The 24,034-nt window shown below is 35.1% G+C and overlaps 1 protein-coding gene across 13 annotated transcripts in view; it reads right to left on the bottom strand.

Moving 5' to 3' along the window:
• Positions 1-24,034, bottom strand: part of Smg7 (SMG7, nonsense mediated mRNA decay factor) — an 83,439-nt gene that overhangs the window by 22,571 nt on the left and 36,834 nt on the right. For 7 of the 13 annotated variants that reach the window (XM_023706852.1, XM_023706845.1, XM_023706847.1 and 4 more), the window contains 9 exons: positions 18,650-18,795; positions 18,359-18,497; positions 11,844-11,875; positions 9,913-10,030; positions 7,554-7,686; positions 3,592-3,763; positions 2,328-2,399; positions 1,347-1,497; positions 873-1,008 (listed from right to left, as the gene is read on the bottom strand). In XM_023706852.1, coding sequence (XP_023562620.1) covers positions 873-1,008; positions 1,347-1,497; positions 2,328-2,399; positions 3,592-3,763; positions 7,554-7,686; positions 9,913-10,030; positions 11,844-11,875; positions 18,359-18,474 — 930 coding nt within the window. In that variant the 5' untranslated portion in view covers positions 18,475-18,497; positions 18,650-18,795. Of the gene's footprint in view, positions 1-872; positions 1,009-1,346; positions 1,498-2,327; positions 2,400-3,591; positions 3,764-7,553; positions 7,687-9,912; positions 10,031-11,843; positions 11,876-18,358; positions 18,498-18,649; positions 18,823-24,034 lie in introns of all 13 variants that reach the window. The other 6 variants (XM_023706854.1, XM_023706851.1, XM_004646593.2 and 3 more) reach the window with 3 other exon arrangements.

Genomic DNA, 24,034 nt, shown 5'->3' with positions numbered 1-24,034 from the left:
TTAAGCTGTTCCTTTCACAAACCCTTACCCTGTAAGTAATACATTGTGGGCTAAGTTTAAATAGGCAGCTAAAATAGACAAAAAAACTGAATAAGTTCATTTAAAAAATAAGCTATTTCTATCATAATCATCTAATATATCCCTTTACATATATAAAGTATCAACTAAAAATATAAAGTACCAACTAAAAATAATTATTTCTAAAAACTATTTCATAATGACTACATCTAATTATATACTAGCTGTCTGATTTCCAAAAATCTCTTGGAATATAACTTTAAAAATACAGAAAAACTGTTATAAACGACTGTAAGTTATAGATAGTATCCTATTTACAGATACAAAGAAATAACAAAGTTGAGATTGTTTTGTTCACTCTTAACCCCATTTTAATTTAAAGTTAAATTTTATTCTCCATATATTTATTTTAAACTGCTTATTTCTTCACATATCAATAAAAGATCATTTTCACACATAAATGGATCAAAAGTTAATTTTATCTCCTTATATAAATTGGTAAAATATTTATTGCTATTGATGTTCTCTCTGCTTTCTTTTAAATGATCACAAATCCTGAGTTGAAACACAAACAAAATAAAAAGTATGGTTTACAGAATGGAAATATCTACAAAATAGGTCAAAGAATACAAAACCATCAAAACATTGCTTTCAAAACTAAGAAAGAAGGAATTATATGTTTTTCTACTTTAGTACTTTCTACCAAATAGCAGTTACTTAGTGAAACCATTATTACTCTACTTCAATACTATAGCTAAATTTAAATTGAGGGGAGTACTGAATAATTTTCTATATTTCAAAATTACCTTTAGTAGTAGTTTATATAAAAAAAGTTTCTATTTTTGAAGTCTAACCTTAAACTGTTCTTCCAATTTCTCTCGAAGAGGGCTCAACTTCTCCAAGCTCTTACTCAGGTACACATGACCATGGAATTTAATAAAGGCTTTGATAAAGTCAGAAACACCCCATTTGGTTTTCACCTCATCCCGGCTGAAATGAAAGAAAAACATCAATGAATATTAAGCAACATAATGGCTAAAATAATTTTAAATATTTGGCTTACTAAAGCAGGCTATTTGAGTACTTAATACACAAGGCAAGGGTTCTGTACTTAAATATTCAAGTAAATAATTTAGATGAGTCAGTATTCAGATAGGACAAATCAGATACTGGGTAAAATTCAGTGACCATGAAACACAACATGCCTATATACAGGTGTAGACATAGGAGAAAAGCAGTATAGGTCCCTAACATTATTTCCTGTACACCAAAATTTGAAGAATTAAGGTTTCAGGTTAATAAAATTCTCTTGAAAAAGTCAACCCTACCTTTCCAGTGCTTTAGAAAGTGCTTTTTGTAGATTAGTGGAGGCAGCTGGGAAAGGGAACTTCACAGCAATGCTTCTGCAGTAGTAGAAAATTGTGGTCAGATGGTCTCCTTTGGAAGAAGCTAAGATAGCCAACTGATTGTAAGGCTGACCTAAAGAAGAAAGTTAAGATTCTAAAGTAACCCAAGAACAGCAGTCTTGCTATGAGAATACAAATCGTCAGTTTTTATATCCTTAAATAATGTAGAATATTTTATAAGGCAAATCTCTTTAGTAATTATAATGAGCATGCTATGAAATAGTATATTTCACACTATCACATATACATTTTAAAAATTATATAACTAGGATGGAAGGCAACTTCAGATATGACTTTAGAAGGGCTATCTAGTAAGTATTTTTGGCTTTGCATCCAAAAGGTCTCTATCATACTACTCACCTCTGTCACAGTACTATGAAAACAGTCATGGACAATATGAAAGAGATGGTGTGGTTAGACTGCCATTCCTTACTTTAGACTTGTTCTGGAATCTAAAGGAATTCCAATGTTGCTTAGCACTAATGATTTATACCAGCAAATATTTACTGAAATTTCTTTAAGTATCACTGATAATGTCTTGATAATGTCTATGTCGGGGCCATCAAAAGACAAACATTTTTAGGTAAGAAATCATTTTTCTAAGGGGGAAATGATTACATACAGATAATTTTTCTGTAAGTAATAAAGGAAGCCAGAGATGTAGAAACAACACTACCACAACAATTAATTCTATTTACATTGCTTTAACCAACAATAAAGTCTTATTTGAAATACTTCATTTCAGTTTTATGAAATGTACAATTAAAAAGGGAAAATAAAAAGTCAAAATCAAACTCACATCTGTTGCTTTTACAAAACCTGAAAGTGAGGCTTGAGTTATCTACTACCATGCTACAAAGAACAAAGAGTCATGGTCAACCTCAGGTTGACAGGCCCACTCACCATTGGAGGGGACAAGCTGAGCTGCATGCCTATAGTAGGATTCTGCCTGGCTGGTCTGGTTTCTGTATCGAGCTGAGAATAAGAAAAAGAAAATTTAACTTTTAAAAAAACTATTAAAAAAAAAAAATCTAACAGGCGGGTACTTCCAAAACAGGTAGTTTTAAATTTTAAAGATAATATATAACTAATTTTAAATCTAAAAGTAATTTTAAGATCATTAAAGACAGAAAAGATTTTAAAACAAATTAACTATAGGATTATGTGTGAAGTGTCCATCCAGCCTTCCCTATTTGGGACAATCAGCATGTAACCAATTTGAAAGCTTACCTAGCCCCCATTTTCAGGTCCTCCAGTGTCATGCATCACCAGCTCCCACTATGGACTATGCTGGTGACCTGGAGCCGGCCCACAAGAAGGGGTGAGTTATATGGCACTTAAAAACAAAACAAAACAAAAACCACTATACAATATGATCTGAAAATTATGTAATTTCTTTAATACCTTATAAGGTGATTCTGAAAAATGCTTCATATATATTGTGATATTATGTGTGTATGCAAAGAATACATTTGAAGTAAAAATAACCTGACCACATTACCACTGAATATCCCTGTAAAACTCACTGCTTGTTTTGATGTGATCCCTCTTGAAGCTACTAGTTGGTGACATTAAAAAACCTAAAATCTTTAAATTTAAAAGCAATGATGCTCTCCATTCCTTGTTATTTGAGGACAAGCAAAACATAATCCTATAGTTAATTTGTCTTACAACCTTTTTTAAGGCACGGTAAAGGGATGAAAAGAATAAAAAGTTCCCACATAAAATAAATATAATTCAAATACAAACAACTTTAAAAAGAAAACTAAAAATGAACATTTAGTGTACTGGCAGAAAGGAAAAAAAGCAATTTAGCTTTAGCAGAAATGATTTATAAACCCTACTTATTCCAAGAGTGTAGTTTTTAATTTAGAAAATATACTTCGGTAAATTTAGTGCAAATTATATTTTTGCTGTTTATTATTTGCCTATACATAAAGTCTGAATAACATTGAAGTCTTAATGTAAAAACTATTTCCTTTAAGATCCTTTCCCAATCCTAAAACACTGAAGAATTCTAAGTTTCTAAAAACACATTTTATGATTTCCTCTTATGACAACCTAAATTGTGTGTGTACATTCAGCTTAACGGAAAAAAGCTTCTTCCTATGACTGGCACAAGGAAAAGGATGAATGCATTATCAGTTTCTTCACACCAAAGGCTCACCAATGTCTCCAAGGTGAACGAGGCAGTGCTGGCAGATATAGGAACAGGAGCTAGACTGTGGCTTCACTATGGCGCTGGCATGCGTCTGTTTATTGCTGATAATTCCCAACTGGGAAGACTTCACACGGCATGGTAAATCTACATTAAACACTGTACACAGTTCTTGTAATAACTAAGGAAAAACATACAATATTTAGTTGAAAACTGGAAGTGTTTTAATAGTAAAGTCTGTATAAGATACATATCTGGTATCACTCATTGGATCTGAGCAAGAACAACATGAAAAATATAAGGTAATCTTTGGTAGGATAATTGGTATCATTTGTTATACATCATATCTTTTGAATTTTCCACCATTACAGTATTGGAGGATGTATATTTAAAAGGAACAGAAGCATTTTTTAAACAGGCTATTTACCTAAAAGGGGATTCTGGACTCATTTAACAAGAAAAAAAATTCCATGAAACTATGTATCTACCTCTCTCAAAAACAAACAAAGCCATTAAAAGATTGGTTAATGACATTCAAAATGTGACTTACAAATTATAGCAGTACAAATATGACTTAAATATAAACAAGGTATTTGTAAATCTTTAGGAGTTGATGCTTACTTCCATTTTCTATTTCCTTTTTCTAAGGGAATCATCTGACTATGTTGCCCTGGCTGTCCTGACATTCTTTTTTTTTTTTTTTTTTTTTAATGTATCTGGTATAGGGTCTCAGTATGCAGCTCAGATGCATAGCGATCCTCCTGTTTTCAGCCTCCTCAACGCTGGGATTACAGGCTTGCAGCACCACACCCAGTCTGACGTGCATTTTTTAAAGCCTAAGCTGATTCACATGTCTTCACATATATAACAGACTTTAGTTAATTAGATCACTCATTCTCTCCTCCTCTAGGGTCTCTCTTCTTAAATTACGAGGGGCTCTGCCTCCTGGTCAGAACAGCTCTATCTGTGTCTACCTAGTATTCCATTCTTTTTTGTCTCCTGCCTATCACCTCCTCCCCATTTTTCATTTATTTTTAACCTCTCATACATCTGTCCTATTACCTGGACATATTAAGGTTTCCTACAGAAAACCAAAAATGTAAAACAACAATGACGAAAACACTCTCCCTCAGCTATTTTTTTTTTTTATTTTAACATTTAGTGTGTGTGTGTGTGTGTGTGTGTGTGTGTGTGTGGCCAGCTCAGCCCACCAGGGGGCGCGGCTGGCTGGCATGTGGTGCTGGAGGATTGAACCGCGGTCCCTGTGCTTTGCCAAGCCTGCTCCAAGTAGGTGCTTTAGACCACTGAGCCATCTCTCCAGCCCCCTCCCTCAGCTATTAATTCTTTCCTAGCAAACTTCTAGTCTCTTCCTCTTCTTAACCAACTCCTCCCAACACTTCAACATCTACCAATGCCCTAATAAAACTGCTGGGAGACCATTAACCAGCTAGCAGCTAAATGCAGTACAATGCTGCTAGGTCTCTCTGCTTCTTTAAAAACAGATCTTTATGGCTAATCACTGAGATATCCTATTTCTTATACTCTTCCAACTACAACTTTGCAGCTTCCTTCATTCAAAGGCTTTCCTCCTCTCATCTTGTCAAGTGTTTGATTCTTGGTCCCCACAGAATTCATGTTGTGGTGTTGCTTATTTAAATCTTTACAAGTATGCCCACTCAAATGTTTTTATTCAAGTATCTGCCTACTGTATCAGACTCATGATAACCAACAAAGTAAGAAAATCTTTCTCCTTAAAGAGTTCACAAAAGATACAGAATGGAGAGAAGGCACAGAAATGGAAAGGAAAAGAACAGGAGGAAAGGAAGGGAGGAAAGTGTGATATACAGCATAAGCCAACAGAATATTATACAATAAACTTCATTCCCTAGATAATTTGATATATTTGCCTAAATCAATTTTTGTGATAACCGAATAGCAGCACCAGGTATATAAATACAAAGTTCCATTTTTTCAGGTGAAGAAGTGAAAGCAACATTTGGACTGAGACTACAAAAACACTTTCAGCCTTTCATCATTTTCTCTAACATACACAGAATTCACAATAAAAAAAATACTATATAACACCCCAAGGGCCCAATTCAAAAGAAACCAAAAGATACCATCTTTTTCCTACCATAGAAACCACTTTGATAACTAAATATCAATCCTGTGTGTCCTTTCTTACTAATCAAGCATAGGAACTATACTTCATGTTTCTTGTGCCTATATATCTGTAAGGGCAAAAAATTTGCTGACTAAAATTAGCTTAGGTTAAAACCTGAAGTTCATCAGAAAACAAAAAAGGCATTAAGAACAGCAAAAGAACAAAAACTACAAGTACAAAAAGAAGAACAACAAAAAAAAGTAGTGATGAGATAGGAATTACTGAAAAAAGTTTCAAACTTCATATACTTTTGAAATTACCTGAAATTAGTGTGTATTATTTTTACGGTCAGGAGACAAAAGACAGCTATACTTTATCCACCTTTTCATGTAGACTAGCTATTTCCTTGAAGGTAAATATTCTGTTTCATATCCCTTTCTATTCTCATTACCTAATATTATACCTTGTAAACTGTAGGCTTTTGGCAGACGCATGTAGAATGGGTATTTAACATCTGCTTGATTATTGGTACACCAATGCCTCTTTCGCCAAAGAATCAACTTACACTGCTAACACTTGGCATAAATTTGAAGACAAATTTTAAGAACAAGAATTATACTTGACTGCTCTCAATATTGAACTGTGATAAATATTCTTTAGTCGAAATAAAGTATAAATAATCTCTGAAAAATGGCAGCTATCTTCCAATAGATTTGGCTTTTTTTCTTTATTGAAAAAAATAGTAAAACAAAAATAATACAAAATATAGTAGTGAGAAGCAACATGGAAAGCACTGGCCAAAGTTCTCAAGTACAAGAGCCTCAAAAACTTATTATAAAATGCTAATTTTACATATTTAATTTATATTTAAATTACAAATAAATGAAATGGGAATTTTTCAAAAGATTATGCTTAAAGAAAATTCCATGGTCAGATAAGATCTATTTATTCCTTTACTATGCTTGATATAGAAGTTATATGAGAATGTAACAGGAAAAAAGAAAACCTACGATGATGATGAATAGCTTATTAATCAAACTGAGGAAAAGCTACTCCATTTTTATGCTAATTTAAAAATATTTCAAAGTCACAATAAATCTGACAATATGAAAAATATGCAGAAAGCCTGATGTTACAAATTTTGACTATTTCTTACCTGGCACAAAATAACTGTTACTTTTGTTTTGAGATAGGATCTTCCTATGTAGTTTAGGATTGCCCTGAACTCACTATGTAGCCGAGGCTTTAATTCATGGTGATCCTTGTGCCTCAGCCTCCTGAGTGCTGGGATCACAGGAGTGCGCCTCCATGCCTGGCTGTTACTTTCATAATGACTATACTCATACGTATAAACTCACATTTGCTCTAATGCTATCTGTACCTGACTGACTCCTGTTGTTTCACAAAAGTTTTGCTGTCACTAACGCTTTACTGTTCTCAGTTATACCTTCAAGCTATAAACAAAACACCAACCTAAGAGTTTTTAGAGAATACCTGATTAGTCTCTATAATCAAACCCAGAGAGATAAGACCTTACATATTTAATACAGAACATTACCCTTCTATAAATGGGAAAAGAATGAAGTTTCACATTTCTAAAACAATATGGCTGTGAATTTCTGTACAATGCCAACTTAACATGGTAAACCGGGATAACTTTTTCCAAAGTTGACAGCACAGTTGAGGTTTTTCCTAATGGTCTTAAGAAAATAATTTTAGACATCTTTATTCACTTGAGATTGTATGATCAAACCCTAGCTGGCACATGTAGTGATTATACAAAAATGCATATGAAATAAAGATGTATACAAAGAGCAGAATATGTACCACTAATACTGGAAAAAGAGTCATACAATGCAGAACTGACCTGAGTATAGAAGCCACTAGCTGCCTCTAAGAACAGAGAAAGGTTTGCCTGGACTTCGCTCCGATTTGGGTTTGCTCGATTCTTTGCTTGACCTTGTAGTGTTGTGATCTGATTCTTAAAGGCATGATTCCAGCTGAAAACAAAATGTAATTCTATTTGGTATAGCAGTGACTCACTGGGCAGACACTGGTCCCCCTGAGAATAAGAAATAACTGTTTGTTATAATTATACCACGCTAGGCAGTAAACCTGCATTATAGTTATTCATGGGCCAGGGGTATAGCTCAGAAGAACAAGTGGTTGCCTGGCTAGTGCAAGGTCCTGAGTTTTGATTCCTGGTAGAGAAAGGAGGGAGAGAGGGAAGGAGGGAGGGAGGGAGGATAGAAAGGAAGTGATTTATTTAAAATAATTTTATGTTGTCCTTTAAGACTAGACATGCAACAGAATTCAACAGACCTTAGTAAACACCAAATGTGTGACTAATCAGATTTGACTTCAGCTATTAATTTTTAGAGTTACTAGAATTAGGATCTACTTAGGAATACCAGTTCAAGGAATTACACTGGCATGATCAAAATAAAAACAAGCTCTTAACAAATTTTCATACATTATGCCAAAAATAACTGTACTCTTATCAAGTGACATGCACAGGTAGATGGGCTTGTACATTTCCCTATAGTTCTTATTTTCCCAAAAGTTTATTTCCCACAGAATGAAGCTCTATCCCTATTTAATAGCTTTGTTTATTTCTCTTGGAACTAATGTTTCCTTTACATTTTGAAACATAAGCAACATTTTAATTTTGGCTACTTAAGATAAACAACACAATGCTGAAATATGTCATCAAAATTGTTATAACCCTTCATTAATAAGATTATATATACAATCTCTTTGAACTTAGTTTTCATGAAAGTCATTCTCTAATTTGAAAATTCCAGGAAAGGAGAAAAGAAAGAAAACAAAGATTTTCCAATCTACCTGGTATGTTCCTTATTATTAACATTAACTCGTGAAGTGCTAGAGCACCAGGTTTTAGATGATTTAGGAGCTCAATTACTCTAATATTGCTGATACTATCTTATCCTTGATCCTGGTATCTGAAATATGGGTACTTATCAATTGTTATTTAACTCTAAGCAGGAAGTCCCCTGACTATCAAAACAGTTCCCTTTGGGAGAATGTCTGATTTATTTATTTGTTTTTTAAAATTTTTTATTCATTTTAATGAGAAAAAAATAGCAATGAAACACTTTCAAAAAAGGTTAGTAGGTCAGTTACAATAATTAATACATTGCTTATTGCTGTCTTCGTAGGAGTTATTCAGAGCTAAGTCTGATTCATTTATAATATCACAAAATGAGTTTTACATAGTACACCTGTGAAAGTTTGCAACTCAAATGTTCCAAAGTCAGGGACTTACTTTATCTAGATTTCCTAAATGTATAAAGCATATAAAGGTGTAGAGACAGAAAAAAACTAATCTTCACTACAATGTAGGGTGATGGTCATACAAGACAGAATATCTTTCATTGATTTTCATCAAGTTAATATCCCTATTTCAATTTATAAGGCAAAACTTTTCATCAAGGGTATTTACTCACTTGAAAATAAGGTTATGTGCCATTTTCACCCTTTCTAGAAAGAATGGTGAAATGGAATAACCTAAATACACAAAATCTTTCTTTAGTTTTATTAGGAGGAACATAAAATGAATTTATTTGATTAAACAACAACAAAAAAACTTTTTTATAACACAAACACACATTTCTATTGGAGAAATTTAGAATCAGGTTTACCAAAGAAAAATTTTTCTGAAGATTTTTCAAAATTCAGGCTCCATATAGAGAACCAAACATTTTTAGTACTTGAGATGAGATACTTGCTTTTCTGATGTGCCTTAAAAGAGCTGCCCTTAACAAACATTCTCCTCTTACCTTCAAAGATTGTACTTGCAATACCAATGACCAAATACTTGGTTTAAAAAACAAAACAGGGCCAGGGAGATGGCTCAGTTTAAAAAACAAAACAGGGCCGGGGAGATGGCTCAGTAGAATAAGTGCTTGCCAGGCAAGCGCAAGGGCCTAAATTCAATCCCCAGTTCTGGGGGGGGGAAAAAAGGGAGGTCTGGGGAGATGGCTCAGTGGAATAAGCACTTCTCTGGCAAGTGCAAGGGCCTGAGTTCAATCCCTGGTTCCGCAACACACACACACACACACACACACACACACACACAGATTAGGATCTTCCTACTGAAAAAGCTTAATTCTGGAGTACACTAAGAAACAACCAAGCAAGCAACCAATTTTAAGTTGTAGGAAGATGCTCAACCTCACAGGAACACCGTGACCGATAATACTTACAGATCTTGCTCTACTTTCTTGTCTAAAGCATATTCCAAATCAGTAACTAGCATTTTCTGGTACAGGTCCTGCAGAGCCTGCCTGGATGTCCAGACCTCAGCTGGACCCAGCTTAGAATCTGAGTAACAGAACAAAAAATGGATAAACAGCTTAATACACATAGCACACCAATGATTGCCTCTTTCTACTTCCTGAAGTAAATCTGTCCTTAAGTATATCCCACAGATTACTGCAGAAGTTTTATATTAAATGACTTATGGCTAATGACTAAGTCTGGGTTAACATGTTTTTGCATTTTGTAGTCTTTTAACTTTGAAATAACACCATGAAATTAAAATGGCTTTAAAAAAATTTACTCGATTTAGATTTTTGTCTCTGTCATAGGCAGCCATAAGCCTTAGAGTAAGACACTTCATTGAAATAATGGACTACCAAGTTGGGTGTTTTTTTTTTACTCTCGTAACTATAACTTTGTTCAAAATAACTTTTCCCTTTTTTATTTAGTTTATCTCCCACAAATGTCCTCACAGAAATGTTCACATCAACTCACTATCTAGCAGTTGTCTGGGCACTGCCCTGTTCTATCTATACCAACTCAATATTAAGTCATGACAGTGAGAATTATTTTAATAATGATATACTGTCTTCTAAGACTTTTTTTTTTTTTAAGTACCAGGAATTGAACTTAGGATCTTGCATGTGCCAGGACATTTTGTGAGCAATGCATAGCTGGAATTTCATGTAAGAGAGGGAGGGTAGAAGATATGAATTAAATTTCTCATGTAGCCAGACAAAGTCTAGGTGTAGGACAAAGTCAGGAAGTCAGGTTTTGACTATACACACTATAGAAGTGGTGTTATACTGTCTGCTTGAGTCCTCAAAGGCACATTATCCTTGATGAATACTGACTGGCTTCTTGAGCAGTTCAGTAACTGATAGTCTTAGTAATGGACTTTTCAATTACAGTAACCAATAACCAAGTAACAGAAGATCTTAGTAATGGACTTTTCAATTACAGTAACCAATAACCAGTTAGTTAATAATTCCAATAACCAGTTAAAACTAATCAAATTAACTTAAGAAATCTGTTGCTGAATAAATGCATAACTTCACTCCTCTTTAACTTTGGCAACAGTACGGCCCCCACAATTCTATCCTGCAAACAGAATCTCCTAAATTCAGTATTTGAGTTAATGCTCACAAGAGTTTGCTGGTTAGCAAGAACAAGAGTCTATTAGTGGTTTCTTGGTCTCTTTGCAAGTTTTCAATCAACAATATGTTTGTAGATTCACTTAAACATGCTTTAATGTATTGGTGGTAATAAAGGCAATGATAAGAGATGATTTTTAATTCTGATCTATCAGATTGACTATCATTTACATTTAACATCCTAGCTAAATATTCTGGCAGCCAAATGTTCCCTATAAAAGTCAAATTGTAACACTATTCATGGGGGTGTTCAACACTTAAGAAAAAAACACATAAAATTAGCTTGATGTTGGTCCATGTACCATTTTTGTCACATGACACAGACTGCATTCAGAATGTCATCTCAAGAGCCACAGTAGTAGCTCAAGTAGCAGCTCAAAGCTGGAGGTGACATAAACAATATGGATAATCATGACAAATTTAGTCAACAGTAAGAACTGTGGCACTGAATACCAAACAAATCTACAATTAGATTTCTCACCTATTTGCCTTTAACACAATGGCAATAACAGTACCCATTACATTAGCCTGTGGTTCTACAAGTTGAGGAAGGCATCTCAATAACCCACACTTGACTGTAAGCAATAAATAATTAAACAATAAGTTATTATCTATTTAGCAACTAGGACAGGATTTTATGTTACAAATAATTTAGGAAAGAGAAAATCTTTTCATTAATTTAATCATATAAAATAAGTTGTGAAAAAGAAATAAGCCAATACCTGTCATGTCAGCCTTCAGGACTTCTGCCTGCCTAAATAAGGAAAAGAAAAAAAAAAATCAGCAACTAACCAACATAGTAAGAGATCTCAGAACTCATGTATGACAGTAAGACTACACAGCAATTAAACATGTGGTACTGCAAATTGTGCTCCTCTCCTCTTTTTAACATCCAGGATAGCATGAAGTCTTAGAACAACGATGCCACTATTTGAGTTTATACGATCAGTGACCAAGGAGTTTATTTTCTTGATGTTTTCCTCCAAATACGATTTCAATTCTTAAGGTGCTGATTCCTGTTCCTCTTCCTCATTGCAAAGGACAGCCACATATCTCAGAGAAAACAATTCCCACTTTCTAAGTACTTACTATATTTATACATCCCTCTCCCTATTTTCTCTTTTGTTAAAATCCTAGAGATAATGTATCTCTTACTTAAGACCAAAATTTCACTTAGTTATGTTCTTCATCGCTTTTCTTAAGGATCTATTTCTTTGATTAATCTGTCTGCTTTCTGACAACTTTGAAATTTTCCTCTCTGCTAGGTCCTCTCCTCTTTGATATTTCACCAGCCCAGACCTCTCATACATTTTACAACCGTCTGCTCCACATTCTCAGGCTGTTGCCTCTTTTTTTCTCTCGCATTCTTTAAAACTGCCTGTTTTTAAGAATTCCAAAGCTGAACTAATGGCCACCTGTATTCTTCACCCTTCTGTTTCTAGTTTTACCTTAGCAAATGTTGCATGTTTTCTTGTTGTGGATGGCAGATGCCTAGAAGTCATCTAAGACAACTTTCTCTCAAAACCCAATTTCAGAGAATGCTATCTACTAAGTAGATCTCACATCCTTTCTTCATATCATCTTCAGCCACATTAATTCAACTTATAAACATCCTTTGCCTGAACAAATCACGAAACTGCTTTCTCCACTTCACCCCTTCCCTACTACATGGTGTTGTCTCACTGCTCTAAGAATCTTTAAAATACACACTTGATCTATCAATGGATGATTAAGAATACATGCTTGAGGGGGCCTATCCATTAGCTCAGGTGTTTAAGTGCCTGCTAAAACAAAGCAGTCAGGCTCAGGATACTGTGGTTCGATCCCCGCATCCTCAAGCCAAACCAGACCTGCTCTGAGGGCATCCTGAGTGCCCCTCCCCACAAAAAATTCTTCTAGACTACGTGCTTGAATGGTTTCCCAATGCTCTTAGGGTACAGAACAAAATCATTACTAAAGTTTCCTACAAAATCCTAGTCTCTGAACTTCAACTCCCCTTCCCACCCCCCACTCTCCTCTCCTGGATCTCTGCGCTCCATCACTGCATTGTGCTGTGATGCTTCCTTTATGCTCTGGGCCTCTACAGATGAGAAAGAGTTCCTTTGCTAGGAACAACTCTCTTCCCTTTTGTCTGGTTAATTACAATTCATCTTTGAGTCAAAGTATTATTTCCATGGCAAAATTGTCTAGATTAAGAATATTCCTATTTATATTCTGAAAGTAGTTGTATTTTTTCTTAGTGTATATCACGTTTTAAGACTGCTCCCCGTGTGGCAGTCAAACCAGTTTACTTTGCTTTCAGGAACTGGAGTACGCTAGCAGGTTTGTCTGAGGGTGTCATGGAGGCTTAGCCTTGAGGTCTATATCTGATCCCTTGCACAGTTCTAGCAGTTCTGCTCTGCTTCCTGGAGGCCCTGAACTAAACAGCTTGGCTTTGCTATGCCCTTCTGCCTTGGACTTCTGCCTTGGAGCCAAATGACCAAGGACTGAATCCCCAGAAACAGGTAGCAGAATTAAAATTATCAGTACTGGAAATCGTGTCTCAGTGACAAAAGAGATGATTAATACACTCACCACCACAACCCAATGTCTAACTAGCACACAGTATGCATTCAATGAAGAGGGTAAACCATGTTCATATACCGGACTTAATTATTTCATTCATTTATGGCATCTAAAAGAAGCTGATCTCATAGAAGTAGAAAGCATAAGTGATTATCAGAGGCTGAAGGATAAACAGCAAGGGAAGACTGGGAGAGACCAGTCAACAGGTGCAAGGTACATTTAGAATAAATGCTGGTGTTCTGTGGCACAGTGGGGTGATCATGATGACAATATTGTAACACATCTCTCTAAAGAGCTTTTAAATGTACTCACCACAAAGAAACAACTATGAGATGATGACTATGCTAAACACTGAGATTTCATTACTATACTATGAATACATATACTGAACCACCACACTGCAACCTATAAATAGGTACAATTATTAGGGATCAATTAAAAAAAACTTAAAAGGTTACTATACAAACTTCAGATTTGTCTTAAAAAATGTTTCTAACAGGAAAGCTAGAGAACATTAGGATTCTAAAATTTTTACTGGGCTGGGGAAATAGCCCGGTGGTTTAACCACCTGCCTGGCAAGCACAAGGACGAATTCAATCCCCAGTACTGCATGCTGTGCTGGCTGAGAAACCAGAAGTGGTGGTGCTTGCCTGTAATCCTGGTGCTGGGAAGGGTGAGACAGGAAGATCACTATGAATCTGAACTGCATAGCGAGACCCTGTACCAAATAAATTAATAATTTTTTAAAAATTAAAAAGCAAAATAAAAATTTTACTATGTTTTTACAAAATTAGGTATTTAATATAAACTGTGAATTTTAGTTCATTTTAAAATGTAAAGAGAGCAGAGCATGGTGGAACATGCCTGTAATCCCAGCACTCAGGAGTAACCTTTTAAGCTGTATTAGCCTGGGCTGTGTACTAGGTTCAAGACCAGCCTGAACTGTATATTTAGACCCTGTCTCAAAACAAACAAACAAACAAACAAGTAAAGAAAGTCCTTTAGTAGCCTTTACAATTTTTTTTTTAAATTAAGCTTTCAAACAACAGAATTGCAATAGATAGATTCCTGTGAAAGTAACCACCAACCACATAAGAACTATTAATATAAAGGAATGATACTAAATAATTATATTTAGTACTAAAATGTAACAGCACATCAAAATCCATTAACCATATTGCTCTATGTTCACTGTACAGTTTGTGTTAAAATGTGGCATTAAAAAAATCTCCACAAGCTACTGGCTTATGTTTTTATCATTGTGATAATACAACTTGATAAAACATACCATATACCCTATTTCACCAAAGTAATAACTGTTCTTCCCCTCCATAGAATACTACTCTGAATATAGCATTAGCTTGCCCTTTTAAAAATAGTATGTAATATATAAGAAATCATATCAATGAATATGTGACTTCATACACATACTGATGGAGATAACATAATCATCAAGATCTGGAAGTACATTAAATGCGTTCTAAGCTCTAGTACCATAATAGCATTATGTATTGCACTTACACTATTCTAAGGATTACATAAAATAATCATTTCATTCACACTAAGTACCATTACTTTTCTCACTTTGTATGTGAAGAAAATACAAGGAGACAGAGGCTAAAAAACATGATTAAGGTCACAGAGTTAAGTAGCAATAGCAGTATTTGAACTCAGTTTGTCTCCAGAGTTCAGATCCTTACTGTTATATCAGGATTTCTCCCTTTTACAAGAGCATAAGAGGGTCCGGGAAGATGGCTCAGTAGAACAAGCACTTCCCTGGCAAGCACAAGGGCCTAAGTTCAATCCCCAGTTCCGCAAACAAACAAACAAACAAACAATAAATAAATAAATAAATAGTATAAGAAAAAAGAAACTAGAGTACTTGATAGTAACAGTACACAGCATTGGAGTATTCTGTACTTAATTATTCTGTGATCATTTTTATGATGTCACCAGAGGAAAAAACTTAAAGTTTGGAGTATCTTTTTTTAATATAACAATGAATATAATCATATGATTATTAATATAACAATGAAAGGTAGAAAAGGGTAATCTCTTAAGAATACATACTCTAAAATTTGGTCTAAAAACCTATTTATTTCTTTTTTTTTTTTTTTTGTTCCGAATACCTTTAGGGCAAGTTTGGCTAGCTTGAGTTGTGGGGATCGAACCACAGCAACCTAAGCCTGACTGCTTTGTTGAAGCAGCCACTTAAAAGAACTGAGCTAAGGGGCAGGCCCCCTAAAAACCTATTTCTAAACAACAGGCACATAACATAGGAGATTGCTTCCACATGAACACCCTACCCCTTTCTCTAAAAGGAGAATTCAGAAATACATTTTCTAAACTCAAAGCTGTCCAGAAAAGGCAAATCAGTCTCTTTTATTCTAGTAGAAGCATCTAGAGTACTCCTTTTTGAAATGTAAGCAAAACCTAAGGTAGGTTTTTATCACTTTGATCATTTCCTCCCCTCCAGAGTTAGGAACAATTTGGCAAACAACAATATTTATCAACTATAATCATGAACGTTAGAACCTAATCATTATTACACATGCTAAACACGCTACTCATGTGTATACACTTATGCATACACATACACAATTCTCTAAAACATCAAATCTCATAGTATTAATCTACAAAAAATGTAAATCATTGCTCTACTGCTGGATTTCATTTACAAGAGAATTTAGGAAAAGTGCTACATTTGAAAAGAGTTTTTTTCTCAGTTCATGTTAAAAACATTAAGTTTCTTTCTATGGCACTTTATCTCGTATTTTCTCATCTTCTGATATTTCAATGCTGTGTACTGTAAGTCACTATTTTCTTGGAAAATGTATGCCCACTTTCATAGTATTAAGTTGGCTTCTCCAAAAATTTTAAGGATAAAAAGGCAAAAGAAATAATACAACAATAAAAAGCACCAGGCAAGTGAGGGAGGCATACGAGAGCAGACGCTGCAGCGAGAGGACCGATGAAGACCAGAGATTGTGAGAAACTTTGCATGCATGTCAAGAAGTTTGAATTCTGTCCTTCACACAATCCAAAACCAGGGCTGATTTTTGAGTAAGGGTACAGCATCGTTACATTTACATTTTTAAAAAAATACTACAAGATATGAATTTTAAAACCTCAAGACTAGAAACAAGGTGCTAACACAGATGGGCTGAAAAACACAGATCCAAAATACCTGGAAGTTATAACCAAGTAGATTAGTTGTAGAGATAAAGCAGTCTAAAATCAGCCTCAGGCTATTAGCTAAAAGAGCTGGGTATCTGAGAAGGTGGAGGAAGTTGTGAAAGCCGCACTTAGAAATGAAAGACATAACAGAAAGCAAGTGATCCCCTCAAAGAAGGAAGGCAATTTGTGACCTCTAAATTACTTTTGCTCATTTAGTTACCAAATGGCTAGTCAGGTGTTCCTTCCCCACTACTCCATAGGATCACATCTGAAGGATCACACTGGGTTTAAGATGACAAAATTTTGAGTTTTGGAGTAGAAAACAAAAGACAAAAACCCCTCAAAATTGGAGTAAAAAAATCCCAGATCCTCTACCACCATATAATATACTAAGTAACACAGAAATGATAAAGTGTTTTGATGTCGTGTAAACCATATTCCTAGTATAAAAATTATATAAAACCAAAGGTAGGTAGGATGTTACTTCTTTTTTGATTTTCTCTAAACATTAGCATTGATTACATTATTATTTAACTAGTATGCTTTAAAAATTGAACCTGACACCTCAAGCAAACTAGAAATGAGAGGAATGCCATACTAATATTGATTGATAACAGATTTTTTAACCCAGTCGCTAAAAATTAATAAATAACCTAATACTATGCTCTGATCACTTTAGTTTCTCATGCTTTCATGTACTACAAAACATTTAAATCTCATGGCAATTCTATTAAGTGAAAGGATCCTTATTTTTCTAATGAAACAAACGCACAGAATGACTTTTAAGTAACTTGGCCCAGGTCACATAACTAGGAAGCAGCAGAGCCTGGGTTCTAACCTGCAACCTAATTCTAGAACCAGAATTCAGAGCATATTTATAAAGCAGGTCCTCTAGGGGTAAACATCACCTTTCAGTTAAAAGCAACATCATTTGAGATTTAGGACATACTCTGTCACTGTAAGATACGATAACAGTTAACTAACTCACCATGTAGAATGGGGCTTCTCTAGTGCTTTATCATAGGCTCATTTCTATAGGCAATTAGTTGAGAGGCTGAACTGGATCTATGTTCATATATAAAACCCAGAGTGGACGGTTCCCTGCACTCAAGGAAATTACTACACATGTAAACAAAAACAGAAACTTTCATTCTAGGAGATAATGTACAAAATGGGTAAGTTTTATGCTTATAAATATTCACTGGCCTCACACATAAAATTTTTTTTAAAATTTACTACAGTAAAACCTTTAAAAATTTTCTTGGACTACAAGATACAAATGTAGAAATAAAAGTTAACATACGGTGAAGTTTTCATAAAGCCACATATGGGAAACAATTTTTAGCATGTCTCCCACCCCCCCATAATGGCCAAAATCAAATCTTTCAGAAAGTGTCTAATTCTTCTTTTATGATCCACAGGATAGGAATACTTTAACATACATCTCTAACATTAATAAAAACAAGTAGAAATCCCTTGTAATTTTTAATCCTACCTAATATTACTTGATTTCAGATGCTCTTCTGATTTCAAGTTTTCGGTCCTCATCTGGGACTTAAATGAAACGTTTTCTCCCACAATGACTATCTGCAAGAACATCCAATTTCTCATAAGGTAGAATGGTTTAAGACATTCTAGACAGAGGAGAGGAGGAAAATATAAGTTAACTCACAAAAGCAGAGAATTCCCTAGAACACAGTTATTTTTTCATTTGCAATGATTTAATGTGAAAGGCAAAGAAAAAAATTAGACTTTTTCTTTTTATATGTATTTTCTTAGAACATACCTTTTAAAACTGTTTCATATATATCTAACAGAATCTTGTTTTAGATCAAACTGTCAGTCTGTCTCACTGTCTGAAAGCTGAGAGATCTCTAGAGGACAGACACAGGTTGCCCAGCAGGGTTCTTGCAGGACTAGGATGAAAATGACCTATAGAACACAGGAGCAGATGGACTCCTTACCGAAGGAAAAGCATAAAAAACAATTAAATCACAAATAGAGGGGGTGTGAATAATGCTTAAATTTGAAGATCAGTTGAAAATGCCAGGTTTTAAATTTTCACTCACTGAACAATATTTGGTTATTTTTATGTTCTAGATACTGTGTTAAGGACTGAATATACAATGGCAACACAGCTACCATGCCCACCATGGATTTAAAAACTTAATGTAGAAACTGACAACAAGGAAGGAAGAGGCAACAGAAGTCAAAAGCACAAGCCCAGGAATCTCTGTCATCAGTGGTCTACTGCAATAAAATCAAGGCACAGGAAAAAAATAGCACAATTTCCTGGAGATATCAAATTAACTCAAAGATTTGTACAAGGTTTGCAATTACTGGCCACTGAGCGTTAGTTACATTTATAATTATGAAGTGCCAAAACTTGCCAAAACAAGTTCCATGTATATGACTTCTAAAACTGAAGCACACCATGACAAATGGTTCAGGGTCTTGTGTTCTGACTCTGAGGCTCAAAGTGAGCTCTGACACCTGCAGGATACACAAACTAAGGTGAATTCCTTTATGCTCCAGTTTTGTTAAAAGATGAAGATAATAATCTACTTCACTGAGATATTTTCAGGATGAAAGAAAACAGAAGGATTAGGATGGTAAATGAGGCCTCAAGAATGTTAAGTCATTATCATCACCATTTATAGTTAATATTCATCCTTCCAACAACCCAGAAAAGTAAATGCTATTATCTTTATTCTATAAATTACAAAACTAAAGCAACAAATTTATCAAAACACTAACTTCTTTTTAACAATTTTTAATGATAGAAAAAAAAAGAATTGTAAGAAAAATTTCAAATATACAGCAATGGATTTTGTTGCTACACTTTATGTAAGTTTCTTATCAGCCTAGCATATAAAATCCACAGCTTTCCATTTTGAGTCAATGAACCTACATTGTGAATGTTTAATTTATTACAATAACAGACACATTGTCATTAATCTCCCTCAAAATACTTTCCCTCATTTGAACACGCCCCAGATTCTTGCCACTTTCTGAAGTAGTTCTGGAAATTCTCTTTCATTAGTTGTTCTAGTTATGTTTCCGTGGCCACCTCAATGTCCTGAAGCAATTAAAAACATTTACCTTTCATGGCCATTTTGACACTGGGAAACAGCCAGAAGTCGCATGATACCAAACCCAGTAATTCAGTGAATGGGGACACACTGTAATGTTCTACAAGCTTGCCTTTCCAGTGGTTGACATCTGACAGCAGCATTCACTGTATCTTTGATTGCGCCTCAATAAAGACAATCATGAAAGAGGACTTCCAGAACTACTTCAGAAGTGACAAGAATGATAGGATAAGCATGTTTGCAGCAAGGAGGGCACTCTGAGGGGATTAATGGTAATATATCTTTTACCATAATAAATTTTTTTAAAATGAAATATCCACTGTATATTTCAATCATATCTCATGCTATCTTAGTTTCTTGCTATTTTCCCCTTTGGTATCTTTGTTCATGCCCTTCCTTCCTCTCTTTCAATTTCTGCAATACTGAGAATTGAACCCAGGGTCTTCATTCACACTGAACTACATCCCTAGCCCTTTTATTATTTTGAGACAAGGTCTTTCTATGTTGCTATTTTGCCCAGGTAGGCTGAACTTGCAATCTTCTTGCCCCAGCCTCCCAAAGTGCTAGTATTTACACTACAAGGCTGATTATTTATGCTGACTCAGCCTAAAATGCCCTCCCACCACCTTTCGCATTCAGTTAATCTTTTCTAGTATTTTAAAACTCATCAACTTCTATAAAAGGACCTTGGATTTGCTAAGTACTGCTACTGCATCTTAGTGTTCACTTCTGCTGCAGCACTCATAGCACTCATTTACTTACACATTTTTCTCCAATAAAGTCTTCAGCCTTGTATATTCAGTAATTAACAGTGCATACCACACTGCAATTTGCTCAAATAAATCTACATTAATTTGTACCAACACTTGCCTCTCAATAGTCAAGCTCCTAAAAGTTCAAAGTTTTTCAAATCTGGAAAATAATTTCAAGTCTTACAGGAAAAGAAACAAAAAACTTTTCCATCAGAGAACAGGAAATAACTTCCTTTTATGTTCAGATAATCTACCATTTTGTATAGTCAATTTAGACAAACAGATGATCATTTATCCTTGTTTCTTTGAAATTCAGATTTGGTCTTCATGCTAGTGGGATCTATATAGTATGCATACAGAACATAAAGTAAGTTCAACAACCCAAATATATTAAACAATAAATTGAGGTTAAGTCATCAACAAATAAAAAGCTACTTCTTAGTTCAACTCTTACATTACAGAAGGTACATGAGAACAAGTTGTTCAACCCCATCCAAGCCAGTACCTCTTAAAAAGACAGGGCCGGGGATATAAGTTACCAACACAAGTGCTTGTCTTACATGTGCAAAGTCCTGAGTTTGCTTCCCGGTACCAAAAAAAAGTACACTGTTTACAATAGCCATTGTACCTTTGTGAAACAAAATACAAAGATAATATAAACTACTAAAAGAGCTGGGGCTATGGCTCAGTGCAAATGTCCTCAGTTCAAATGGGGGGTGGTGGCACCAGAGTGAGAAAAGAAAAGGTAACAGAGGTAACAGATAAGAAAGACAATAATTAAGTAATCAGACTCTTGTACATAATGCATAAAAGGTTAAAAAAATCCAGACATGGGCAAAGAAATGAAATCAAACACCAGTACATATTGGTTGAAAAGTATGGCTCACGTACGTAGTAAGATTCTAGACCTTACCAGGAAAAGCTAGGAATAAATAAGTTCTCTGCCATAGAATGGTGACAGCAAATCTTTTACAGACTGAGGGCCACACTAGTACCCCAAGCCTACTTATTTATTGCAAAATGCCAACACCACAATTAAGACGTGAACATAGTTAGTTTAGAAAAAATAACTTTACTTCAACATCTTTTGACTTACAAGAAAAATACTATAACACATGTGCCACAGGTTTGCCACAACTGCCCTGGGACAATGTAAGATAAAGTACAACGATATTTAAAAGAATGAGAAGACTGGGAAAAAGTTTTAAAAGACACATCTCATAAAGAACTGCTATCAAAAATATTCAAACTACCCTTAAAACTCAACAGTAAGAAAACCAGATACAAAAATGAGCCAAAAGTACCGGATGCCTTACCAAAGAAGATACACAGAGAGCAAATAACTATATTAAAAGGTGTTCCACATCAAAGATCAGGGAAATAAACGCAGACACTCTCTGGTGTGGTGGCACATGTCTATAATCCTAGTACTCTAAGAGGCTGAGGCAGAAAGACTGCAAATTCCAGCCCAGCCTGTGCAATTTATGAGATCTTGTCTCCAATTAAAACAAACAGCTGGGGGTGTAGCTTGGTGTAAAGGCCTTATGTTCAACCCCCAGTACTGCAAAAACAAGTTAAAAAAAAAAAAAAATTTAAAGGCTGGGGATGTAGCTCAGTGCAAAGGCCCTGGGTTCAGTCACCAGTAAGAGAATAGGAGAGGATTACAAAAGTCAAATTTAATTTTTTTAAACCAAAGAACCATTATTTAGCCAATACTTTCAAATAATAGTTTTATTCTAATCAGATCCTTTCTTTTCCTAACCAATGAGTTAGGTATTGTGTTTTAAGCAAATAATTTAACAAATGTACCTGACAAAGATCATAAAGCCTATGGTTGCTTTCCAGAGAGACACAATGTGTTGAAGATGGTGTCCTGGAAGTCAAATAAGCAAAGAGTTTCAAGAAGAGATGTAGAATCAATATATCCTGCTGACATGTAAAGTAAAATTAAGCCTTAGAGATGTCCACTGGATTAGCTACCACTGAGGACCTTGTTAAGAACCATTTGGGGTAGTGGAGCAGCTTAGTGAGAGGGCACAAGGCCCTAGGTTCAATTGCCAGTGCAGCCAAAAAATAATCTTGGTGGAGCAATGGTAATATAAGTTTATGGATATACCTCAAAAGAAAATGAGAGAAAAAGGGCCAGCGTGGTAGCTCGGCAGACTAAGCGCCTGCTTAGGCAAGCACAGGGACTGGGGTTCGATTCTTGGCACCACAGGAAAATCAAAATAACTGTTTCTTTAAAATATATTAATGTAAAAGCTGACTTAAGCAAAAAGTACTACTATATTTTAGGACTTAAGTATGCAGAAATTTAGAACAGGCCAAGATAGCTAAGTGGACTAAGCATCTGCCTCAGCAAGCACAAGGACCGGAGTTCAATCTCTGGCACTACATGCCATGCTGGCCCCACCCCCAGGCACACTGAGCCAGCCATCGACACAAGGCAAAGTGATGCACGCCTGTAATCCCAGCACTGGGGAGATTGAAAACAGGAGGATCACTATAGAGTCCAAGCTGCGTAGTGAGACCCTGTGCTAAATACATAAAAAAAAAAAAAAAGTAGAAATTTGACCATAATGGTACAAACAAAAGGGAAATAAAAGTACTATACACTGTTGAAACTTTTCCTAATACACATAAAAATGGTATAATAGAAAGGAGAATAACATTAAATCCTAAAGTAATCCCCCAGAAAAATGTTAGACATAGTTCATCAAGCAATTGAAGCAATAAAACAAAAGAGAAATAAACAAACCTGTAATTATTTGAAGATTTTAAAATGTCTTTTCTCAGTAAACAGAACCATGTAAGTTGGGTCAATAAACCAATTTCTTTGGCATTTAGGGAACATTTTATTTAACAGAATACAGCATACATTCTTTGCAAGTGCACGTGGAACGCATCAAGAGAGACCATATGCTAGACCACAAAACAAGTCTTTTTTTTTTTTTTGGTAGAGATTTGCCTTTACTGGCAATGCCCACTCTCTCTGAAATTAAGAAGTAATAGCACTGATGTACAAGTAACTTGCCAAGGGTTCTCACCTCTATTTGACCCACTTCTGTTTAGACATAATTAGAAAACCACCTGAGACCTTGTATGTTTCAATTATGTTAAAGTAAAATACAATGAATGCAGTATGAGTTTCAAGGAAGTTTTCTCAGATCCCAAGTCATCTTTGATAATCACAGGCTTTGGGGACCTGCCCATTAGCTCAGTCGTTTAAGGGCCTGCTTAAACAAAGCAGTCAGGCTCAGGATGCTGAGGTTCGATCCCTAGATCCTCATTCCTTACCAGTCCTGCCCTGAAGGCATCTTGAGCCAT

Source organism: Octodon degus, unplaced genomic scaffold (assembly GCF_000260255.1).
Source record: "Octodon degus isolate 3935 unplaced genomic scaffold, OctDeg1.0 scaffold00273, whole genome shotgun sequence".
Classification (NCBI taxonomy): domain Eukaryota; kingdom Metazoa; phylum Chordata; class Mammalia; order Rodentia; family Octodontidae; genus Octodon; species Octodon degus.
This window is presented reverse-complemented; position numbering and strand designations above follow the sequence as displayed.